Source organism: Protopterus annectens, chromosome 1.part2 (genome assembly GCF_019279795.1).
Source record: "Protopterus annectens isolate FY-2018-M chromosome 1.part2, PAN1.0, whole genome shotgun sequence".
NCBI lineage: Eukaryota > Metazoa > Chordata > Ceratodontiformes > Protopteridae > Protopterus > Protopterus annectens.
Genome location: NC_056727.1, coordinates 827,678,605 through 827,701,333, shown reverse-complemented (window position 1 = coordinate 827,701,333; position 22,729 = coordinate 827,678,605). Strand labels below are relative to the sequence as shown.

Here is a 22,729-nt window from a genome sequence, read left to right as displayed (position 1 = left end):
TTCATTTGCTGCTGCAGGGAGTCTGGGCCATATTTCTGGGCATGTTGGGCCTTCTGAATGTGGTGGAGGTTCAAGAGATTAGCACCTTGGCAGCCTAAGTTAAAAGAGAGTGGAAGGTCAGGGTTTAAATCCTTTTGAAGCTTCTGGTACTGATGGCTTCTGCATTCATTCTAGCACCCTTTGCATTTCTAAGGATTTGGTTGTTGCACTGGATTGTAAAGTTATAGTGGTTGCAGAGTCACACAGAACAGATTCATGACAACTCACTAATGGCAGTTTCAGTGAATGTTGATGGTGTGAAATATCACTGAAAAACACTTTTAGGTATATGTTAGTTTTTTTATTTATTTTTTTTATTTAGGTGATATTAACACCATATCACCCTTATTTATACTTACTAACTCCACAGTCGCACAATGGTGTGAAAGAGTGCAAAGTCAGTAAGTGCTAAAATAATTTACAGCAATATTAATTTGCATTATCAGCACTTGCACAACTAATACCAACTCCCTATGGACTCTGGTCTTGGTCAAATGCTTATCCGCACCTGCCTGATGGTGTCTTCATTTTCTGCAAGCATACCTTTGATAGATGGTGCTGGTGCTCATTTCACTAGTGAGGTGTCAGACTCATCTCACTTCCTCCATGCTTAAGGGCGTATAGCCTCTCTAGTTAAAAGGAGCTTCACATCAACCATTTGTTGCTGACTGCTGTCATTTGGTTTTGAAGGCTCTGAAAGCAATGCTGCTTCTGTGACCAGCCATAAATTCAGTCAGTGTGCCTTGTACTGTATCCCCATTTCAGGGAGGATTCTGGCGGTGGCCCATACATAGACAGAGTCATCACCCCCTTAACAATTTACATCCTGGGTGAAGTTAATTTGCTGTCTAACTCCCCTAGCCACTTATTGAGTCTGCACTTAGATTTTAGTAATTCAAGCCTCACGCCTAGTGTGACTGTTCCAGGTGTGGTTTGCCCTGGAGTTCAGCCTGTTCGCCACTTAGGAGAATATGGTTCTGACTCTCTTCTGCTTAGTGCAGCAGGGCAAGGGAGAGGTAACATTGGACACATTCCATGGCAGCATGGCAGAGGAGATTTCCTCTAGTGCTTCCCAGCATTCCCCCTGATGCCAGTGTTGTTTACAAAGTTTAGAGTAGAAGGACAAGAACTTATCCTCATCATCCCTTGCTGGTCAGGAAGGGTGCATGGTTTCAGGCTTTCAAGTCCTTGGCAGGAATCCTATCAAGACCTGGCTGTTGCTGTAGACCCTTTGATCCCACATGATCTTTCATGTTTGTGTCGGAGATGACTGAAGCTGCCAGAAAACATTTTCCTGACAGCAGCACTTTGCTAAGTGTAAGGTGTTCTCCATGTGCATGGAAAGATATCCGGTGCCTTCTCAATCAGGCAGCTGCTGTGCAGGTGCTTCTGATTTTATTTTAGGCACATGCATGGTTTGGCATGTATATGAAATGAGGCTTAGTTTTTCAATTATCCTGGTACTTATGTTGGTTATTTCTGCCGATTCTGACCTTGTGCTGAACAGGACTTTGTTGCAGCATTGACTGCTCAGGGATTTGCTTTAAGGGATTTACATCTACAAAACCTTTGAAAATCCCCACTGTAATACCTGTTGTAAATTAGCATGACCAAAAACTGCAGATGTAATGTGATCCTATCTCGCCTACATTTAATACTGATGGACTCGGAGCTGAGAATCGGCTCCGACTCGGCCGTTCTGACTAGCACGAAGTCTCTCATTGGCTGGGCCAACCCTATATCCCAGGATGCACCACGCCCAAAACCCCAGATCTCGTTTGCCGCACCTGGAGTATCGACGTGGTCTCAACTTGGCTGTGGCTAAGTATCCTCTTTTGTGATCTTTGATATCTCATAGCAGTTCTCTGTAGGAGAATTTATATTCAAAAGCTATTTTCATAGCTACGTTGTAATTGACTTGTTGTTTGAGTGGGATTGTTTATTCCTGTTGTGTGGTGATCCTTCTGTTTGGTGGGCTAGGCCCATTTAAGTTAGAGGGCCTTTGCCCTATCTTGTGTCTCGGCGTTTAACTTAGAGCCGTACCCCCCCCCCCCCCCCAGTGTTTAACTTGTGTTTATGTATCATATCTACCAAAGAAAAAGAACATAAGCCATCGGGCTTTAAAAAATGTGCAAAGTGTAGCTATAAAATGTCTTTGACAGACGGTCACGCGATTTGCGTATACTGCCTTGGCGCCAAAAACTTGCAAGAATCTTGCAGTGTCTGTCATGCTTTCTCTTCGAGAGTTTTGCAGGAGAGAAAAAATAAACTTATCCTGAAGGGATTAATTAAACCCTCCTTTGAGGAAGCTGTTTCTTCTCCCTCTGAAAAGTCCAGGGTTAAGTCTAAAAAGAAGTCCCCGGCTCCGTCCCCTTCTTCGGAGCCACCGGAGAAAAGATCCAGTTCGATGTCCCCTTCCTTGGCTCCACTGGTCTTGGAGCCATTGGCTATGGGGTCTAAAGCTGTCTCTCCTTCCTCGGCTCCATTGGTCTCGGAGCCGTAGAATTCAGGGTCGACAGCTGGGTCCACTGTCTCGGTTCCACTGGTTTCGGAGCCGCAGGAAATACTTTCCATTTCAGAGCCGGCTTCTTCGGTTCCACAGCTTTCGGCGCCGAAGGAAGTTTCGGTGCTTCTCGAGCCTGCTTCGGCTCCGATCCTCTTGGAGCCGATTCGGAGCCGTTCTCCTAGTCATGTCTCAGATCCAATGGGAAAGGTTTTTCGACCCCCTTCTGTCTCCTCCAGGTCCTTCAGGTTATCTGATTCAGACGTAGATAGGGTGGTCCAGAGGCTCCTCCAGTCACCAGTGTTATCTAAATTATTTTCAGCTCCAGCCCAGTCGGCTCCGGAGCCCACCATAGTATCGGTTCCATTCCTTCCTCCTCCGACAACCTTGGTGTTGTCGGAGTTGGAGAGTGCTGAGTCAAGTGAAGTCCTTGGGTCGGTTCCGAGACCCCCCGCCAGTCTTTCGGTTCCAACCTTCTCTATTCCTTCTGCAGGTTTCAGTACTCAGGGGTCCTCAGTCGGGCCAGAGGGTGATACATCAGGGCCACTGACTTCGGTTCCGAGTCTCCCCCTTGGTGCTTCGGCTAGGGGAACCCCGACTCCGGTCATGGTTTCGGAGACGGGCTTTCCTCCGATTCAGGGGGACCCGCCTTCGAAGCTATGAGGAGCGCGCTGGCCAAGTCCTTAGTGACTTCACCCAAATCGGCATCTCCCTCCCTGGACACTACGACTAGAGTTTCTGGCGCCCCCCTATCTCTGGACAGCGGGGCTCCAAGGCCTGAGGATACCTCCATGTGTGGTCCCCTGTTTTCTGAAGGCCCTTCAGAGTCCGTGCCTGAAGAGCCTCCCAGAAAGAAGCTGTGTAAGAGGAAGCACCTAGACTCCCCAGATGAGTCTGTCACCTCGGACACCGACCTTGATGATGCAAAAGTGTCCCCGAAGTCATCCTCTGATGATGTCTCGTTCTCCGATATCCTGGAGATCTTGAGACAGCGGGGCGACTGGCCATCCAAAAACCCTTCTGAGGAGAAGTCTGTCTTCCTCAAGGCCTTTGGAGCCCAGCCTTCTGCCTCTTGGGTGTCTCCACCCTTCGATGAATTATTGGATCTTATTTGTCGAAGGGTGTGGGAACACCCTGACTCTGTGGAGCCAGTTCCTAGCCGCCCCAATAAATTCTTATCTGCACCTCCTGGGAAAGAGTTTTTGACCAAGGGAGTTCCTGTGGATGCCATGGTGGTGGCGTCTGCCACTCAGCAGGACGTGGCACAGGCTTCTACTTCCATCCATCTTCTTAATAAGGAGTCTAGGAGCATGGATAGGTATGGGAAGTGTACCCTGTCTTCAGCGACCTTTACTTTGTGGTCGCTGAATTACTTGTGTCATTTTATGTGGCTCCAAAGGGATCTCATTAAAGAGTTGGGAGATACCCTGGCGGGTAGCATGCCTGAGGCGTTGACCCAGTCTGTTAACGCCCAGCTGTCCACCCTTTCTTCCATCGTCAACTCGTCCATGAGACTCATATCTTATGCAGCCGAGGGGGCGGGTAGAGCAGCGAGTTCAGGCGTAGCCCTCGGGAGGCAAGCTTGGATGCGTTTGTGTCATTTTGCGGAGGCTTTCAAGTCTTCTTTCACGGATGCCCCTTTCGACGGGTCCTCCCTTTTTGGACCCAAAGTGAAAGACACCCTCACGAGATGTGAGCAGGAGGGTAAGACTTTGTCTGCCGTTGGGGCACGTTTTTCTCTCCCCACTAGACCTTATCCCAAGGCTCAGAGGGGAGGAAAAATGTGGTTCAGAAAGTCTCAAAAGTCTTCCCCTGCCCATCAGAGTGAACCCCCCTCCAGAGGCAGAGGAGGGGGAAATTACTCCGGAAGACGTCGCCCCAGAGGCGGCGGATGCCCCCGCAATACAGGAGACCACGAATCCTTTCGTGGCTCCTCCTCCCAGCGTCCCTGAGGGATTACCCGACTGTGCGTCTCCGGAGCCAGTCGGGGGTCGCTTTTCGGAGCATCTTCAGGCCTGGGAGTCCATCACTCAGGATCGATGGGTGCTTCGAATCATCGCCGGAGGTTATACCATTCCCTTCATCCGTTCTCCCCCACCGTCAAAAAGAATCCTGGATGTTCCACCCAGTCAACGGAATCAAGCAGCACTAGAAATCTCAAAGCTGATAAGAAAAGGAGCCATCCAATCAGTCCCCGTAGACCAGATTGGATCAGGAACTTACTCAAGATTATTTTTGGTGCCGAAAAGAACAGGGGACTTGTGACCCATTCTGGATCTCAGCCGTTTAAATCGCTTTGTGAAAAAGTCCAAGTTCCGAATGGTCACGTTACAATCCATTCTCCCCTTGCTGGAGAAAGGAGTATGGATGTGTTCTATAGATCTCAAGGATGCCTATTATCACATCAAGATAAACGAGGCCTCCAGGCATCATTTACGCTTCCGGCTGGGGGCCAGTCATTTTCAATTCTGGTCCCTGCCCTTTGGTCTCACCACAGCCCCCAGGGTGTTTACCAAGTGTTTGACAGTGGTGACGGCTCACCTGAGACGTCTAGGATTCCAGATGTTTCCTTATCTAGACGACTGGCTCCTCACCAGGCATCTACTTCTTCAAGCCATGAGAACTACCTTCAAATGGGGACATCTGTTAGGAATTACCTTCAATTGGGCAAAATCTGTATTGCTGCCATCACAGCGTGTTGCCTTTATCGGCGCAGAGCTAGACTCTGTAGAGATGTGAGCATTCCTAACGTTAGACAGAATAAAGGTGTTACAGGCTCAAGTTCTGGCCTTATTGCCCCGCAGAAAAGCCCAAGCCAGAACGGTTCTGCAGTTGTTGGGAACAATGGCGGCTACCATCCTTCTAGCCCCTCTTGCCAGGTTGCACATGCGAATACTTCAATGGCTCCTTTTGGCCCAGTGGTCATATCAGGATCTGCCCTTGTCCCATCCTATTTTCATTACGGAGAGATGCCGACAAGATCTTCGTTGGTGGCTTCTCCCCTCCAGTCTGAATCAAGGAAGATCGTTCATCCCCTGTCCCCTGTTGCCACGGTAACCACGGACGCCTCCCAGATAGGGTGGGGGGGACATTACTTGGGCAGGACGGTTCAAGGTACATGGCAAGATCACGAGACTCACTTGCATATCAATGTTCTGGAGATGAGAGCAGTGCTTCTAGCATTGCAGGCACTCCACAGCTTTCTTCCCCAGGGAACTGTTGCAATTCTTTCTGACAATACTATTGCAATTCTTTCCGACAATATGTCGGTTGTCTGGTATCTGAACAAACAGGGGGGAACCAAGTCCTATCCCCTTTGCAGGGAAGCCATGAGAGTGTGGAGCTGGGCGATCACTTCCCAGTGCTTTCTAGTGGCAACGCACATTCCGGGGAAGTCCAACGTGATTGCAGACAGGCTGAGCAGAGCTATTCTGATGCCTCACGAGTGGTCCCTGAACGATCGAGTGGCGGCTCAGATATTCTCCAGGTGGGGTCTTCCCTGCTGCGACCTGTTTGCCCGTCCCCTCAATGGGAAGTGCAGAAATTATTTCACTCTAATCCCTCCTCAAGGGGAGCCACCCAGGGATGCTCTAGTCCACGATTGGCCCTCTGGTCTGCTCTACGCCTTCCCTCCGGTCCCTCTCTTGCCAAGAGTGATTCAGAAGGCAATCTACGTGGGAAGCAGCATGATTTTGATAGCACCACTCTGGCCCCGTCAACTTTGGTTCCCCTTCCTTCGGAAATATACAGTGGATGGGCCTTGGATCCTGGACCCAGCTCCAGACCTATTGACTCATCAGTCAGGACAGCCTCATCCATCCCTCCGAACTCTCAGACTCGCTGCTTGGCTACTCCACTTCCTTCCTTAGTCAGACAGCATAACCTTTCCCCGGAGGTACTACAGATTCTGTCCTCTTCTCATAAGTCTTCTACTAGAAAGATTTACTCTAGTAAATGGAAGAGATTTGCTATTTGGGCTGAGCAGCATGACCTTAATCCCCTCACAGCCCCTGTGTCAGCGGTGTTAGATTTCTTGGCGACACTTTTTAGACAGGGTTCCGCTATCTCCACTATAAAGGTTCAATTGGCAGCGATCTCTAATTATCACGTAGCTCATGAGCCTTCCCTCATGAGTCATAAGCTGTGTAAAGCCTTTCTAAAAGGAGCCTGGTTAATTCGCCCCCCCCCTATTTCGCAACCCGTTCTACCATGGGACTTAAATATGGTGCTCGGAGCTTTGACGTCTCCTCCCTTCGAACCTGTAGCCACTTGCGAATTAAAATTCTTATCATGGAAGACTGCATTTTTGGTAGCCATTACTTCAGCCAGAAGGGTATCGGAGCTTCAAGCCCTTTCTGTCAAACCTCCTTATTTGATTTTTCACAAGGACAGAGTATCTCTAAGACTAAATCCTTCCTTTCTCCCTAAGGTGTCTTCTTCATTTTGTCTCCAACAGGCTATTGAGCTACCAGTCTTTTTTCCACAATTCTCCAACAAAGCAGAATACATATTTCACCAGTTGGATGTACATAGACAATTGAGGTTTTATTTGAATAGGACACAACAGGAGAGAAAATCAGACCAGTTGTTTGTGTCCTTTTCGGACAACAGAATTGGCAGATCTGTAACCAAGGCCAATATTGCTAAGTGGATTAGGGATTGCATCTCATTCATTTATGCATTGACGGGCAGGAATCTTCCCTTTCCAGTGAAGGTGCATTCTACCAGAGCTATGGCAACTTCAGTGGCCTTTCACGCTAGGCTGTCCGTGGATGAGATTTGTGCGGCGGCTACTTGGACTTCTCCATATACCTTTATTTCTCATTACAAATTGGATATGGCATCTAGAGGTCGTGCTTCCTTTGGCTCCACAGTGCTCAGGAGTGTTTTCCAGTGAGCCTCCCAGGATTTAGGTGCTAGGGACGCTGTCCCATCAGTATTGAATGTAGGCGAGATAGGATCACATTACATCTCTTAGTTATGTACTTACCATAACGATAGATGTATGTGATCCATCTCGCCTACATTCTTACGTACCCGCCCTCCTTCCCCCTTCCTGTTGGATTTGGAGGAGACAAGTATTGTTTGATTCCCATGAGGATATTTTTTTTTCTCTCCTCTTACACTTGTCTCTTTGTGGGTTCTGTGGGTGGAAGAATGTGTTGGGGGAAAACTAGATCTGGGGTTTTGGGCGTGGTGCATCCTGAGGTATAGGGTTGGCCCAGCCAATGAGAGACTTTGTGTTAGTCAGAACGGCCGAGTCGGAGCCGATTCTCTGCTCCGAGCCCATCAGTATTGAATGTAGGCAAGATGGATCACATACATCTATCGTTATGGTAAGTACATAACTAAGAGTTACTCATTCAAGTCAGTGGGAGGGACTGTGTTGCAGGTCAAGTTCAGCAAAGTTCAGCTTTGCTATAGTGTTGGGAGATGTGTGTGTGTGTATATGTGCTCATGCACACGCTAGTGTAAATGTATGTCTGCAAGGAGTATAAATACAGTCAGATAGCTGTGGGTGAATGCGCGCGCGCGTGTGTGTGTGTGTGTGTGTGTGTCTGGGTGCTCGCAGTAGGGGTTTAGGTAAGGGACTGAGACAGTGCTGTGTGTGCATGTGCGTGTGTGTTGAAGCATACATATAGGTGAATAGGTATGTGTGTCGTGGAGTCCAATTGTGTGTGTGTGGTGTGTGTGTTTGTGTTTTTATATATTAAGCGAATGTCTGTGTGTGTGTGTGTGTGTGTGTGTGTGTGTGTGTGTGTGTGTGTGTGTGGACTGCAAACTACTTTATGAAATATTATTTAAAACAGATGAGTTACCGCCATGTTTGCTTCCATTTTTTTATCTTGTGTGTATGGTCGTAACTAAAAGGGAGTCTTCAGTCCATATTACCTTCCACGTTATTAGGTGACTATATATAAAATAAGCTTATCTGCTTGATATAATGTCTTGTTCATTTAGTTATGCAACTGCATATACATTATTTTCTCCACCCATACCTTTTTGGACTGCTGAGCTTCTGTGGAGCAAAACAAACAAGTGAAATTCTCCCTTATCAGTTCCACTGTTCTGCTTCCTGATTGTTGCTTCCTGATTGTTACCTTACGAAAAAGTACTGACTTTCACTTCTTACATTTCATTTTTCGACACAGTGTGGCATGGACATGGGAATAGTGAATGCAGGAAATCTCCCTGTCTATGATGATATAAACAAGGATCTGTTGGAACTCTGTGAGAGCCTCATTTGGAACAAAGATCCAGATGCCACTGAGAAGCTACTGCAGTATGCACAGGTAAGCCCACTGAGTCTACTGTCTTTTAAAAGTGTATATGAAACAAAACTTTGATGTATTTTTACTAGCGGCTGTTGATGCATGCCTATAATATGAATAAGTACATTATGTCTTTAAGTATCCATGGCAACAAATGTCCATACTTTGTATAATAACCTAATTGTTGCATCAAAAAAGAAATTGTGTACCTGTTCATATATAGTACCTCAGAATGTGAATCATGGAGACCACACACACACACACACACACACACACATATATATATATATATATATATATATATATATATATGTGTGTGTGTGTGTGTATGTATATATATATATATCCACGGTAGTGGTGCTGCGGTAGCGTTGTCACCTCACAGCAAGACGTTGTCACGTTCGATTCTCAGCTAGATCGTCTTCTGGGTGGAGGCATGCGTGAATGGGCGTGCCTTCGTTGAAGGTTGTGCGTCAGGGCTGGTAACTCGGCACATAAAAATCCATTACCAAACATTAGCGGACCGGAGTTCTGCTGTGGCGACCCCTAACCGGGATAAGCCGAAAGACACAACATATATATATATATATATATATATATACATATACATATATATATATATATATATATATATATATGTATATATATATATATATATATACAGATGTTTCTAATTTACAGCAATAATATCTTTTTTATTCATACTAAGGGACTTGTCTATCAGCTTCTCTTCTTTTGCCATAGCAGCTCATTCATTCCTTCCAGGCGTGACAGCCCCTGTGGCTTATATCTTCCCATCTGAGGAGCCTTGGTAGCACATTTATGCCTTTCATATGTGAGAGTTGGGCATTAGGGAGTGGGCCCCCTCTTCATCCTAAGTCTTCCCCAGTAGGTGGCTTTTTGAGTCTGCTGTGGCTGTCTTGTTGAGGAGAGACATACATGTTTCCATAAATGCCTATTTTCCTGCCTGTGTAGTAATTTTACCTCTGCAATAGAGTCCTACAGGCCTCTCCCGTGTGTGATCACTCACACTCTGGAAGTTGTGGCTAATGTGTTAGGCCTAAACAGCTGCCACCTTTCAGATTTGTTGACCTGGCTTCTGTCACTCAGGCCCATTCTCTTCCACTGCACCCTCCCAACACCTATGCCATTAGAGGAATCAGTAAGTGTTTACTACGTATTTTCGCAGATATGTCTCTTAGATTAATATGGCATACGAACATGAGATTTATACTCAGTAGATATACTAAACTGTGATACCTACAACAAAAACTGAAGGCTCAGACCCGAAGTTATGGATTGTATCTCAAGAAGCTGTGAAATATTCTTTTTTAATTACTAATGGATCAGCAGGAAGTATCAGACGCATCATCAGTTCAGTTGTCAGGTTCTGCACCTATTTCCAGGTCTTACATGAAGTAGTTCACACGGTGGTGATGCTGCGGTAGCGTTGTCGCCTCACAGTAAGACGTTGTCCTGTTCGATTCTCAGCTAGAGCGTCTTCTGTGTGGAGACATGCGTGAATGGGCATACCTTTGTTGAAGGTTGTGCGCCAGGGCCAGCAACTCGGCACGTAAAAATCTACTGCCAATCATTAGCGGACCGGAGTTCCGCTGTGGTGACCCCTAACCGGGAAAAGCCAAAAGACACAACAACAACATGAAATAGTTCACACCAAATAATAGTTTCTCAGGCAGTGGATCTTTCCTTCAGGACAGTGTAATGTGCCTTGAAATCCTTCTTGCATTCATTCAGGTGAATACCTTGGTCCATTTTTGTTGCCTTCTTCTTCAGCTTGCTTCCTGCCATTGTCTTTGTAGAGGTGAAGCCTCCAGAACTGTACTTTGTGTGACAGGTATGAGGTTTCTAGTCCAACCACCTATCGAAAGGCATAATAACTTCACATTTGAATATTTAGACTTAGTAGTCTGATATCAGTATCATTGATTCTTTTCCACTTTATAGTTTTTCTTTGATAGCCCCTGTACTTCACACAGCTCTATATCTTTTCCTTTCATTTTTATCTCTGTGGTGACTGCAGTGAGTATTAAGTTGATATTCATTTAACCTTTTTCCAAACTTGCCAGCTCCATACTAACCCTACAGCTCCCCCCCGTTATGTTCGAACCTTTCAGTACTTAGACTCATAGGTTCATAGTTTTGACTCTTAAGCATACAACCTACTGGTCTTCAAGAAGCTTATTTGTCATAACATTATCCTTTATGATCTGCTAACAAGCTTATTCTTATAGCTTTGGGTTTAATTCTCTCAGCTGCAAACTGTGTGAGCAAATCATTTTCACAGACATTACTCCTGAGTAACCCTGTTTATGTTTGTTTGGCTTTCCCAGTTAAAAAGCAAACAAAATAAATAAATATAAACTCTGGCTCCCCCTGCAAGGTCTATGCCACATATTTTGGAAAAAAAAATAATCTAGGAGTGGAGACCTGGATTATGTGGCTGGGTTTATCCTCACTACCAGTAGAGACCCTTCTTAATGGATTATTTGGCTGGGTTTATCCTCCCTACCCATAATTCAGCATTGCTGGGGTATGAATCCTGGAGAGTTCTTTCCACCTCCCCAACAACTGATTTTCTTGGTATTCTGTCCGCAAAACCTGAACATTGAGAGCTGACCTAAAAGCATCTGGTTGTAAGTCGGGGTATTTGTAGACTAAGCTTCTTTACCTTGGAACTCCCTTCAGCCTGTATTGATTGGGCTGCCCCTGTAGAGGAGGACTGGCAGGGTGAACAGGGTCCATAGCCAAGGTGTTGTGCATTTGTTCGACTCTTGAGGGGGAGGGGTGCAAAACTTCATCCAACGGAACATTGGTCAGCTATCATGTATTCCAGGTTCAGGTCTCTGACTCTGCCTTGCAGTATGCATGACCAGATGGGCTCTTGACTGGTCCAGATTCTTACTGTTATGAGTCTTGACACAGTGTAGACCTTTGAGTCGAGGGGTGTTCAGGGTACTGTCTGCAGTTGGTTCTGAATGGGAGCCTCCTCTGGGAGAAGTCTTCATTTCTGAGACAAAGAAAGCTTTGCAGTTTCTAAATTCCTGCAGTTTGTTGAGGAATGAAGCCTTCTTTAAGAAGGCTGAGACAGTTGAGTGCTTATTTGTACCAATGCCTTGGTTTGGCCTGGGGCAGAGAAAGGAGGCTTGAATGCTGCCCTACATCCCACACACACATACATGTATCCCTCTTGTTTCCCTCAGCTCAGCAGGGTGTCATGGTGGAAGTCACTGGGATTTATTACAAGGTGCAAGCCAGCAGGGGTTATTACAAGGAAGCAGTACACCCAGCCACCACTAGGTGTTGCTAATGCAATGAGCCATAAAGCTTCCCTTTCTCTGAAACTGAGCTGCTCAAGGTCACCTCCCCATACACACACACACACACACACACACACACGGTCCTTCAGGCATCCATGCTGCTGATTAAAATGGTTCCTCAGCCATCCATGTTGCTGATTTAAAAATGGGTTGCCTGGACCATAGTAAATGTTTTTTTCTCTCCAGCACAGGGCTGTGACTCATAGGTTTATAGATGTGTACTGTGCTAATGACCACAATGGCCTTTTTATGTCTAGCCATGCATCCCAAATGTCCAACAAGTGCTGGTACCCTAGATAAGTGTAAGCAGAGGCGTGGGAGACGAAACATTTACAAGCAGGGGCCTGGGAGATGAACCATTTGCAGGCTGCCTGTGTTCATTAGAGACATGGATGCCAAACCAGGGATACATTTCCTTTTCCCCATCCAGTTGTCCAAGTTACACTTGAATTAGATTAAGGAGGAACTCTGCTTCACATGAATGGGGAGCCTGTTCCAGAGAGGGGGTAGTCTCTGATGTATGTATCTGTCTGTCCAGCAAGTCCTATTTATATCACAAGCAAGGCTTAAGTCTTTAGAACAGGTAATTCTGGTGCTTTTTGTTTTGTGGATTTGCAGGAGTTCCATCAGGGTGGGGTCTGACAATTCCTTGTATGCCAGCATAGATCTCCCCTCAACAGCCTGTAGGAGACAGAATACAGGGATGGGGCCTTGAGGTGGTCTGCAAGAGGACATGCTACTTGTGCCATGTATTTGTTAGGAACCTCTATGGACATTCCAGTTGTTGAATGTGCCAAGTTAGGTACATACCAAAGGGTGCATTGTACTCAATTATATGTCTGAATGCCGAATACAGTGGAACAATGACCTCCTTGAATCTAGATGCCATGCCATACCTTTGTTTATAAGTTGCAGAAAATAGAATGATTTCCTTATTCCTCATCTAATTAATCTCCCAGGACAACTATTTACATACATACATACATATTTTTACCATGAAATTTTCTTTGCCTTTTCCTCCTGAAACCCCCAACTATCAGAATACCATCTCTCGCAGTTGAGACTTCTCTGAGCTCCATCTTTATGTTTTTCTTTTTTTGCTACCAGCATCATTAAAAGTAGTGTATTCCTTTCTACATTGTTACATTGAATTTTGTCTCTTCTCAGTAACATAAGCTTTTTTAGTCTATATATCTTTTTGTAAGATCCTTAACAGCAGACTTCAGAAGTCATGCCTAAAGTTAGCTAAAGTCAAACATGGCCCAAAAAATATATAATCTGATATTGATAATCGTCGTTCATTCCTTACGTGTGGGTATCGGCTCCGACCATCTTCCAAGCTTACGTTACCTACAAACTCTCGAGCTAAAACTCTTACCCAGAATTCCCATCTCCCTGTTACCTCAGATTTCATTTGCCGCAGGATTCGGTCATGTCAAGCTACTTCTCTTGAGCTAAGTACAATATTTTCTTCATTCTAAATTCTAAAACAGCCTTTCCTCACAGAAGAGTTATTAGACAGTTTTCTCTTACCTTATCGCATTTAGCGACTATCCTTTTTTGAATAATTTCTTTTCCTTCTTCCACCTTTACCGCAAGGTAATTTTTTTTTTTTTTTTACCATCATTGGTAAACTCCATTTCCTTCTTACCTGCGGGTAATTCTTGTACCATTGCTGGTATTTTTTTAGTTTTCCTTCTTTCTTTCTTCCCATCATGGCAGATAAAAAAGGTAGTCCAGGATTTAAAAGATGTTTAGATTGTGGCCATAAATTACCTACTTCAGATGCACATTCCATGTGTGTCTATTGCTTGGTTGTGCCTCATTTAACAGTTGACCCGGCCTGCTGGATTTGTAAGAATTTCTCTAACAGGACGTTGATAGAGAGAAAAAATAAATAAATATTGAATGGGCTACTTAAATCTCCCTTTTCATAGGCTATTTCTGGGTCGGAAGCTTCAACCCCTCCAAGGTCCCATAAGAAAAAGAGTGATGAACATGTAAAGGCCAAGTCTCTTCCTTCGTCCCCTGCTGGGGACCCCCTGGAACTGAGACCAAAGAAAGCTAAGCTTTCCAGTTCGGATTTGACTTCTTCGGCTCCAATGCTTTCGGTACCTAGACCTTCGGCACCGAGGCCATTGGAGACATCTGTGACTTCGGCACCGACTAGCGTGCCCTTTACCGTATTGGTACCGAGGGGCTCCTCATTTCAGACTTCTTTACCGGCACAGACTGTCCAGCCAATGCAGACTGCCACGGCGTTGATGGATTTTTCGATGCCCATTGCCTTTTTGGCTCCGACGACTTACCCGGCACCAACTACCATATCAGCACCAACCATTCGGTTATCTGCACCGATTTTTTCGGTTCCAGCCTTAGCACTGACAACCACTTAAATACCGACCTTATCGTCGGTGCAGACCATGGCTTCGGCACCTATGATTTCCTTGGTGCAGACGCCTGTAGTTCAGTCCTTTACAGCTCCGTTGTTTTCAGTGCAGTTCTCTGAGGTGGGCACTGAGCTTGCTCCGTCTTTGGATAGACCTGACTCTCCCTCAGCCATGTCTGTGAAATCCACTAGAACCCTCTCTGAACATGACGTGCTGTGTCTTGTGGATCAAGTGCTTTTGGCCAGAGGTATCCCACCTCCCAGGAACTATTCTTCCTCGGGAGGTGATCACCCTTTACCAAGGACCCCTACTTATTCTCCTCCTTCATTGCCTTTGATGCCCCTTGATATATCATAGTCTTCCCCCTCTATGGTTCCCTTTATGGACCTCACTAAGGAGCCACAGTTGCCTTTGTGGCAGGAGGGTTTTGCTACGACCCAGGATGTCAGCTGTGGCATACGTAATTTGGTGTCTCACAGCCATCCAGGGCCTCTGAGTCGTCCAGCTGAGCCACTTAGGAGAGGAGTGACCCCTGCCCTGGGCATTCACCCCTCTTCAGGTGGACCGGCCTTCCAGCTAATGGAGAAGGCTCTGGCGTCGGTTGGTGATCCTGTGCTATCACTCTCCTCGCCCTCCTCTGGACCGCAATGTACACAAGTCGCTCCTAGCGGACACCGGGCGCAAGGGCCTCAGGATATACTCCCACAGGAGACCCCTTTTGCTCTGTCGTCCCCAGCTTCTCCCTCTGAGGAAGTTCATCAAAAGAGCTCATGCAAGAGGAAGCACATGGACTCCACAGAGGACTCCCTTACTGAAGACACAGACTTTGATGATGGGGAAGGCTCTCCTCGCTCACCCTCTGAGGTATCCTTTGATGATATTCTTGAAATTCTTAAACAGAGGGGTGACTGGCAGCCCTCGAACCCGACCTCTGAAGAGTCTGTGTTCCTGCAGGTCTTTCGCACCGGGCCCCCTACCTTCTGGGTTACTCCACCTGCCGACGAACTGGTCCGGCTTGTCGTGCAACGTGCGTGGAAGGCTCCTGACACCATTAAGGCCATTCCACGAAGGCCAGATAAAATTTTGTCCACTCCTGCTACTGATCCCCATTGGTCCAAAGGTATTCCTGTAGATGCTTTGGTGGTGGCGGCCGCAACAAAAAAGGACCTGGCGGAAGAAGAAAGCCAGACTGTCCATCCGCCCAACAAAGAGTCCCAGGCTCTGGACAGAATAGGGAAGCGTACTTTTGCATCAGCGACCTTTGCAATCAGGTCCCTGAGCTATATGGCACACTTTACCAGGCTTCAAAGAGATTTAATTTCTGAGCTGTCTGAAACTTTGACTGGTGATGTGTCTAATGAGGTCCGTGACAAAGTGGGCTCTCAGCTAGCCACCATTGAATCGATATCTAACTCCTCCATGTGCCTGATATCTCACGCATCAGAAGGAGCAGCTAGAGTGGCGAGTTCAGGCATTGTTTTGAGGTGACATGCCTAGATGCGCTTGTGTAATTTCACAGAACCCTTCAAGGCTTCCTTTCTCAACGCTCCGATCGAAGCCTCTTCATTGTTTGGACCCAAGGTTAAAAGCACACTGGCCAGATGTGAACAGGACGGTAAGACCCTTTCTGCTGTGGGTGTCCATTATTCTTCCCCTCAGTGGGCTTTCTCCAGAAGCCAGAAGAGTGGGAAGATATGGTACAAAAAGTCTCAGGGTCCTTTCCGTGACACACAGGCCGGGTTCTCCCCTAGAGGCAGAGGGGGAAACTTACAGGGAAGACGCCCTTTTCGGGGCAGAGTGGGTCCGCGTAACCAGGGTTCCAGGGACTCTTTCCCTGGCCAATCCTACCAGCACTCCTGAAGAGCGGCCCAACTGCTTTCCTCTGGAAGTGGTTGGGGGTCGTTTTTCCTTGTACCCTTCTGCCTGGCTAACCATCACCACTGATTCTTGGGTACAACGGGTAATAACCAGAGGTTATCATATTCCCTTCGACCTTTGTCCCTCTCCCTTAACAAACTTACCCGACGTTCCACCCAGTCAAAGGGAAGAAGCAGCTTTAGAGATTTCAAAACTTCTAAGAAAAAGAGTCATCCAAATAGTCCCTCCAGACCAGATAAGATCCGGATTCTACTCAAGACTATTTTTGGTGCTAGAGAAAACCGGGGTATGGAGACCAGTTTTGGATCTCAGTGTATTGAACAAGTTTGTAAAAGTACAAATATTCCTGATGGTCACAATACAGTCTATCCTTCTGCTTTTGGAAAAGACGATTTGATGTGTTCGATAGATCTTCAAGATGCATACTACCACATAAAAGTGGACAGATCATCAAGAAGATTCCTTCGCTTCCGTGCGGGAGCCAGTCACTACCAGTTCAGAGTACTGCCCTTTGGACTTTCTACAGCCCCCAGGGTGTTCACAAAGTGCATGGCAGTCGTCACAGCTCACTTGCGACCACAAGGATTCCAGGTGTTTCCATACCTAGCCTACTGGCTCATCTCCGCCCCCACCAGACATCTATTGGAAAAAGCCCCAGCATACTCTCTCCTTTCTGCAGAAAGGCTAGGCATAACCATAAACTGGCAAAAATCCAATCTCAGCCCTTCTCAGTCCACAGAATTCATAGGTGTCATCTTGAATACAAAGAATTGCACAGCATCCATTCCAGAGCACAGAATTCTAAGAATAAAGCAACAACTAATCCCAATCCTTTCAAGGGAGAAATCCACAGCTCACTCTGTTCTACAAGTGTTGGGTTCCATGGCAGCCTCCATCACCATTGTCCCCATGGCCAGGTTTCACATGAGGCTTCTACAATGGCTACTGCTCACCCAATGGTATCCCTTTCAGTACCCTCTTTAAGCCAAGATTCGGGTAACTCACAGGTGCAGACAGGATTTAAATTGGTGGTTGGCCCACAACCCGTCACAATGGTCTCGCCCCTTCTCCCCCCAACAGCCCAAGGCTACAGTGACCACGGATGCCTCCCTGATTGGGGGGGGGCTATGTCAGGGACAGACAGTCTAAGGTACTTAGTCCGAAATGGAGACCTATCTGCATATAAATGTTCTAGAGCTGAGGGCGGTGCTTCTGGCGTTGCAAGCCATCCATCCCCTGCTGCCATCTGGGACTATTGTGAAACAATCAGACAACATTGCGGTGGTCTGGTACATCAACAAACAGGGCAGAACTAAATCTTACCCACTTTGTCGAGAGGCCATGAGGATATGGCATTGGGCGATGGCTACCAACCGGTTTCTTCTAGCAACGCACATTTCCGGGAGTTCCAATGTGATAGCAGACAGACTCAGCAGGTGTATACTACAACCTCACGAGTGGTCCCTGAATCCTTTGATAGCAGTGAAAATTTTCAACCGCTGGGGTCTTCCTTGCTGCGACCTCTTTGCATCCCCGACCAACTACAAATGCAGCAACTATTTCGCCCTGATTCCCCCTCCCGGACAGTCACCCAGGGACGCTCTAGTCCACGATTAGCCCTTGGGTCTGCTTTATGCATTTCCACCTCTCCCCCTCATTCCCCAGTTTCTGAAGAAAGCCCGCCGGTTGAAGAGCAAAGTAATCCTCATAGCACCATATTGGCCTTGCCAGATTTGTTTTCCCTTCCTTTGACCTCACCTGCTAGATCAACCATGGATTCTCCATCCAACCCCGGGGTTGATCTCCCATCCGCATAATCTGATTCACCCCAACTTGAACAGCCTGAAACTCACAGCTTGGTTCCTCCAATTCCCTTGATTGCCAGGCAGAATGATCTTACTTTGCCAGTACGTGACATTCTTATTGCATCTCATAAGTCTTCCACCAGAATTACATATCTCAGCAAGTGGAAAAGATTTACTTTTTGGCTATAAGAAAAACAGGTAGATCCTTTTTCAGCACCAGTGTCAATAGTACTAGAGTATCTAGGTACCCTGTTTCAATCCAGTCTGTCTGCCTCTACCATTAGAGTTCATTTGGCTGCAATATCCAATTGCCATGATGGTGTCCAAGACTCCTCTCTAATGTCACACAAATTATGCAAGACTTTCATAAAAGGCGTGAATCATCTAAAACCCCCTTTTAGAGAACCTACTCAACCATGGGACCTCTCATTAGTCCTACAAGCTTTGTCAATGCCACCTTTCGAACCAGCTTCTTCTTGCAACTTCAAATGTTTGTCATGGAAAACCTTGTTTTTGGTCTCCATTACTTCTGCCAGACGTATCTCTGAGCTTCAAGCCTTATGCATCAAGAGTCCATATTTGATTTTTCATAGAGATAAAGTGTCATTGAGAACTAATCCTTCCTTTCTGCCGAAAGTGATCTCTAAAATGTCCATTAATCAAACCATTGAATTGCCAGTTTTCTTCTCCAATCTTGGTTCTGTGGTGCTCAGGAAAGTCCTTCCATTAGACCCTCCCAGGAATAAGGGTAGCTGGGGACTCTGTCCCACACGTAAGGAATGAACGAGGATTAACAATATCAGATAAAGAAGTTATGTCTTACCATAACGTTCCATCTGTGTTGGTAAACACTTTGTATTCTATTAGCGAAACTTAATACCCCATACTCCTGTTACAGTTGCATCCATGTATCCCAAACACCATCCTCCTGCATCAACTCCTAATAAAGTATTCTTGTTTTCCTCTTTCATCAGTGTTATGATGTCTTTTATTTTGGTATTCATAATATACTTTCTCCACTAGGCAATGCTTATTTTTCCTCTGGGGCTAATCTCCAGCCTTTTTAATGAGCTCTAAAAAATCCATGGCTTGTGGTTTGTTTCATAAAATATGGTCTGTCAATTTTTCATGAGTATAAAGCCCAGAAGGCACATGTATTGAACTTTCCATCATCCTGTATCACTAATCTTACCATTTCTTTCCAGTCTGAAGTAGTTTACTTCATTTGATCTTCAACCTGTGAGTACCAGATCCATATCGGATCTGAGCCGGCAACTTCACTAGCATCTGCTCCGAGCTCCAAGCTCCTTCCCTTACCCATAATACGCCACCACTACCTTCCATCCCCCAGATCACTAGCCTAAGCATCGTGATTCTGAGCTCCAAGTTGTGAGTAGGGCTTCTGTCTTTATTAGCATTTTTTAAGTGGGTGTACTTGTTAGTGTAGGTTTCCTCTCCTCTTCCCCTCGCTGGTGCGTTGAGTTAAAGCATTTTTTTTGTTATCTTTAGGTAGTTAGGTAGTTTTAGTGTATAGTTGTTCTCCCCCGCCAGCCTTCTCTGTGATTGTCTGAGTGTGTATTGAGTGGCGTGTGTTGTGAGAACTAGTTTTAAATAACTTGTTTAAAAGTTTACTCTTGTGGTAGGACATGGCAGATCTTCGCAAGCAAGTGTTTAAGAGGTGCACTGAGTGTAGTCACAAATTGTCACCTGCTGATGGCCACACTCTTTGTGTGCTGTGTTTGGGTGTGGCCCACTTGAACACAGACTGTTCTATTTGCGCGGGTTTTAACCCGCACACCCTCAAGGATCGGTGGGCCAAGTAAGCTTTGAAGGGCCTGCTGCCTTCTATGGAGGCAGCCGCCTCCTCTTCTGCTTCGGTCAAAGCTGTTGCTGTTGCCGACTCTCCTTCTACTCTTGTCCTTCTTTCTCCCCACTCCCAGGCTGGGACTCCCCCTCCTACTTCTAAGCCTGCAGAAGCAGAACACAGAAAAGGCAGAGAGAAGGTGAGAGAGAGCACCATACAGAGAAAAGAAGGAGGTCCCCGGAACTTTCAGCTCTGTCAGGACCTCCCGCTAAGAGACAGTCTAGGCACCGTGACTCCCCTCAGCTCCTATCTCCTATCTCCTAAATTTTTCTCTGGAGCCAGAGGAGCCCCTGCCACCCTCTAGAGCCTTGGTTCCTCGACACGCCAGGTTGGAGTCCATGGCTTTGTTGCAGTCCACCCACAGCCTCTCTGAAGTCGACGTGGATAAAATGATGCAGAGGTTCATTCGCACACAAATTCAGATTGGAGTCTTGTCAGCCGCCTCTCCCTCTGGAGGGGGGGCGCTCGCTTCCCTTCTTTACACCAATATCTCCTTCTCCGATCTGACCCCCCCCCCGTTTCGGAGTATATGGATCCAAGGATGGCCTTAGTCAGGGGGTCGGCTCCGACGGTACCTGTCTCCTCGATGCTGGCAGCTGCCTGGAGCGTGTCTGATCTGACCAGTTCGGACCCGAGTGGCTCTCGGAGCTGGAGCCTGGGTATCTGATCTGAGAGGATGGAACTTTTTCCATCGGCTCCGATGTTGACAGGTCAAATTCTCCCCTTGGAACGCCGTCTACTTCTGACCTGACTCCTTACTGGTGTCCCAGGAAACTCTTTCTCCCTCGGCATTTGATGTTGTAGAAAGAGTTCTCTCCACTGGATGAGGTCCCTGACTATATCTTCGGACTCCGCCCCAACTCCCTCTGCTTTGTATTCGAATCACATCATTTTACCAGAGGGACAGCCCGTGCTCGAGGAGCCTCAGGCAGTTCCCCTAAGGAACAAGGGTTTGCGAATTCCCACCGGAAAGCCCCACCGGAGAGGTACCTCGCAAGCATATGTGCAAGAGGAGGCACTTGCACTCCCCCGAGTCCCTCACTGAGGACACGGATTTGGATGATGGGGAAGGTTACCCCAGATCACCTCCCGAGGATGTCTCCTTTGGAGACATCATGGAAATCTTACACCAGCAGGAAGGTTGGTCCACCTCATAACCTTCCTCGGATGAATCCGTGTTCCTGGAGGCTTTCGGCGTGGGCCCATCTACTTCCTGGCTGACCCCTCCCGCAGATCCCTTAGTGGACTTGGTCACCTCGCAGGCTTGGAAGGAGCCGGACACTGTGGAACCAATCCCTAAATGCTCAGACAGATTTTGAGCCCCCCTACAGACAGACCAGCATGGAATAAAGGGCCCCCTACAGATGCTGTGGTGGTAGCAGCTGCCACCAAAAAGGAACTAGCTCAGGAGAGTTCCTCGGTCCATCCCCCTGACCGTGAGTCTAGGATGATGGACCGCCTAGGGAAGCAGGTTTATGCATCAGTGACCTTTTCTATCAGGGCGCTGAACTATTTGGCCCACGTTACTAGACTACAGTGCGATCTGGTTAAGAAACTGGCTGAGTCTTCCCTAATGTCCATGTCGCAGGAGGACTGAGCCACATTCTCTGTGAGGATGGCTACCTTGACAGCAGTTTCAAACATGTCCATGCGACTCCTCTCACATGCTACTGAAGGAGCGACTAGGGCAACTGAGTCTGGCCTGTCCATGAGGTGCAACGCCTGGCACAGATTATGTCAGTTCAAAGAACCCTTCAAGATGTCTTTTGCGAACGCCCCTTATGATGGTTCTACCCTTTTTGGAAGACTGTCCGAGACACATTGGGAGACTGTCCGAGACACTCCCACCTGGGAGTGAACTATCTCATTCTAAGGGGGCTCCCCCTCTAACAAAGCCAAAAGAATCTCACCCAGAAAGGAGTATTCCTGTACCTACTGCCCAAGGGTTCCCACCTGAGGGTGAACTATCTTATTCCAAGGAGGCTCCCCCTCTAACAAAGCCAAAAGAATCTCACCCAGAAAGGAGTATTCCTGTACATACTGCCCAAGGGTTCCCACCTGGGAGTGAACTATCTCATTCTAAGGTTAATACCTGAAAACTTGTATCTATATCCAAATATCATTAGTGTGTGCTCTGGGTCTAAAAACATCTCTAGTTCCTACCACATAGCCTTAAACTACCCTAAATTCTAACTCCAAGGCATAGCCTTGGAGTAAGTGTGCTAAAAAGTAAGTCTGTTTTTACTCTTGCCCACTCTATTTTATGTTTTCCTAGGTCTCCTTGCTATAGTATCATAGCCCATTACACAGATTTAACCTTAAAAAACCAATATTTCAGGCACCAAGAGTCAGCTTCTTATTAAATACTTCTTACCTTAGCCCTCCACTTGTTTAATGAATTAGCCCCACTCCGCTCCTCTCCCTGCCCCCAATTTCCACCCGCCCCCAGTACGTCTACATTTAAAGACACTTAACCACACCCCAACCACTACTACAACCTATTGAATCCACTATCTTCTCTTCCTCTCCTCTATCCTCACCACCTATCAGCAAAACAGCCCTCATTATCTCCCCACCCACCTCCCTTCTCCTCTACTCTGTTACTACCCTTCCCCTGTATGTGCTTCTCACAATGGTTAA

General features: G+C 46.8%; 1 protein-coding gene across 2 annotated transcripts in view; it reads left to right on the top strand.

The window, feature by feature from the left end:
* The window catches only part of MTR (5-methyltetrahydrofolate-homocysteine methyltransferase), a 1,755,520-nt gene that overhangs the window by 1,024,090 nt on the left and 708,701 nt on the right, over positions 1-22,729 (top strand). For both annotated transcript variants that reach the window (XM_044059073.1, XM_044059064.1), the window contains exon 18: positions 8,695-8,835. In XM_044059073.1, coding sequence (XP_043915008.1) covers positions 8,695-8,835 — 141 coding nt within the window. The remainder of the gene's footprint in view (positions 1-8,694; positions 8,836-22,729) is intronic.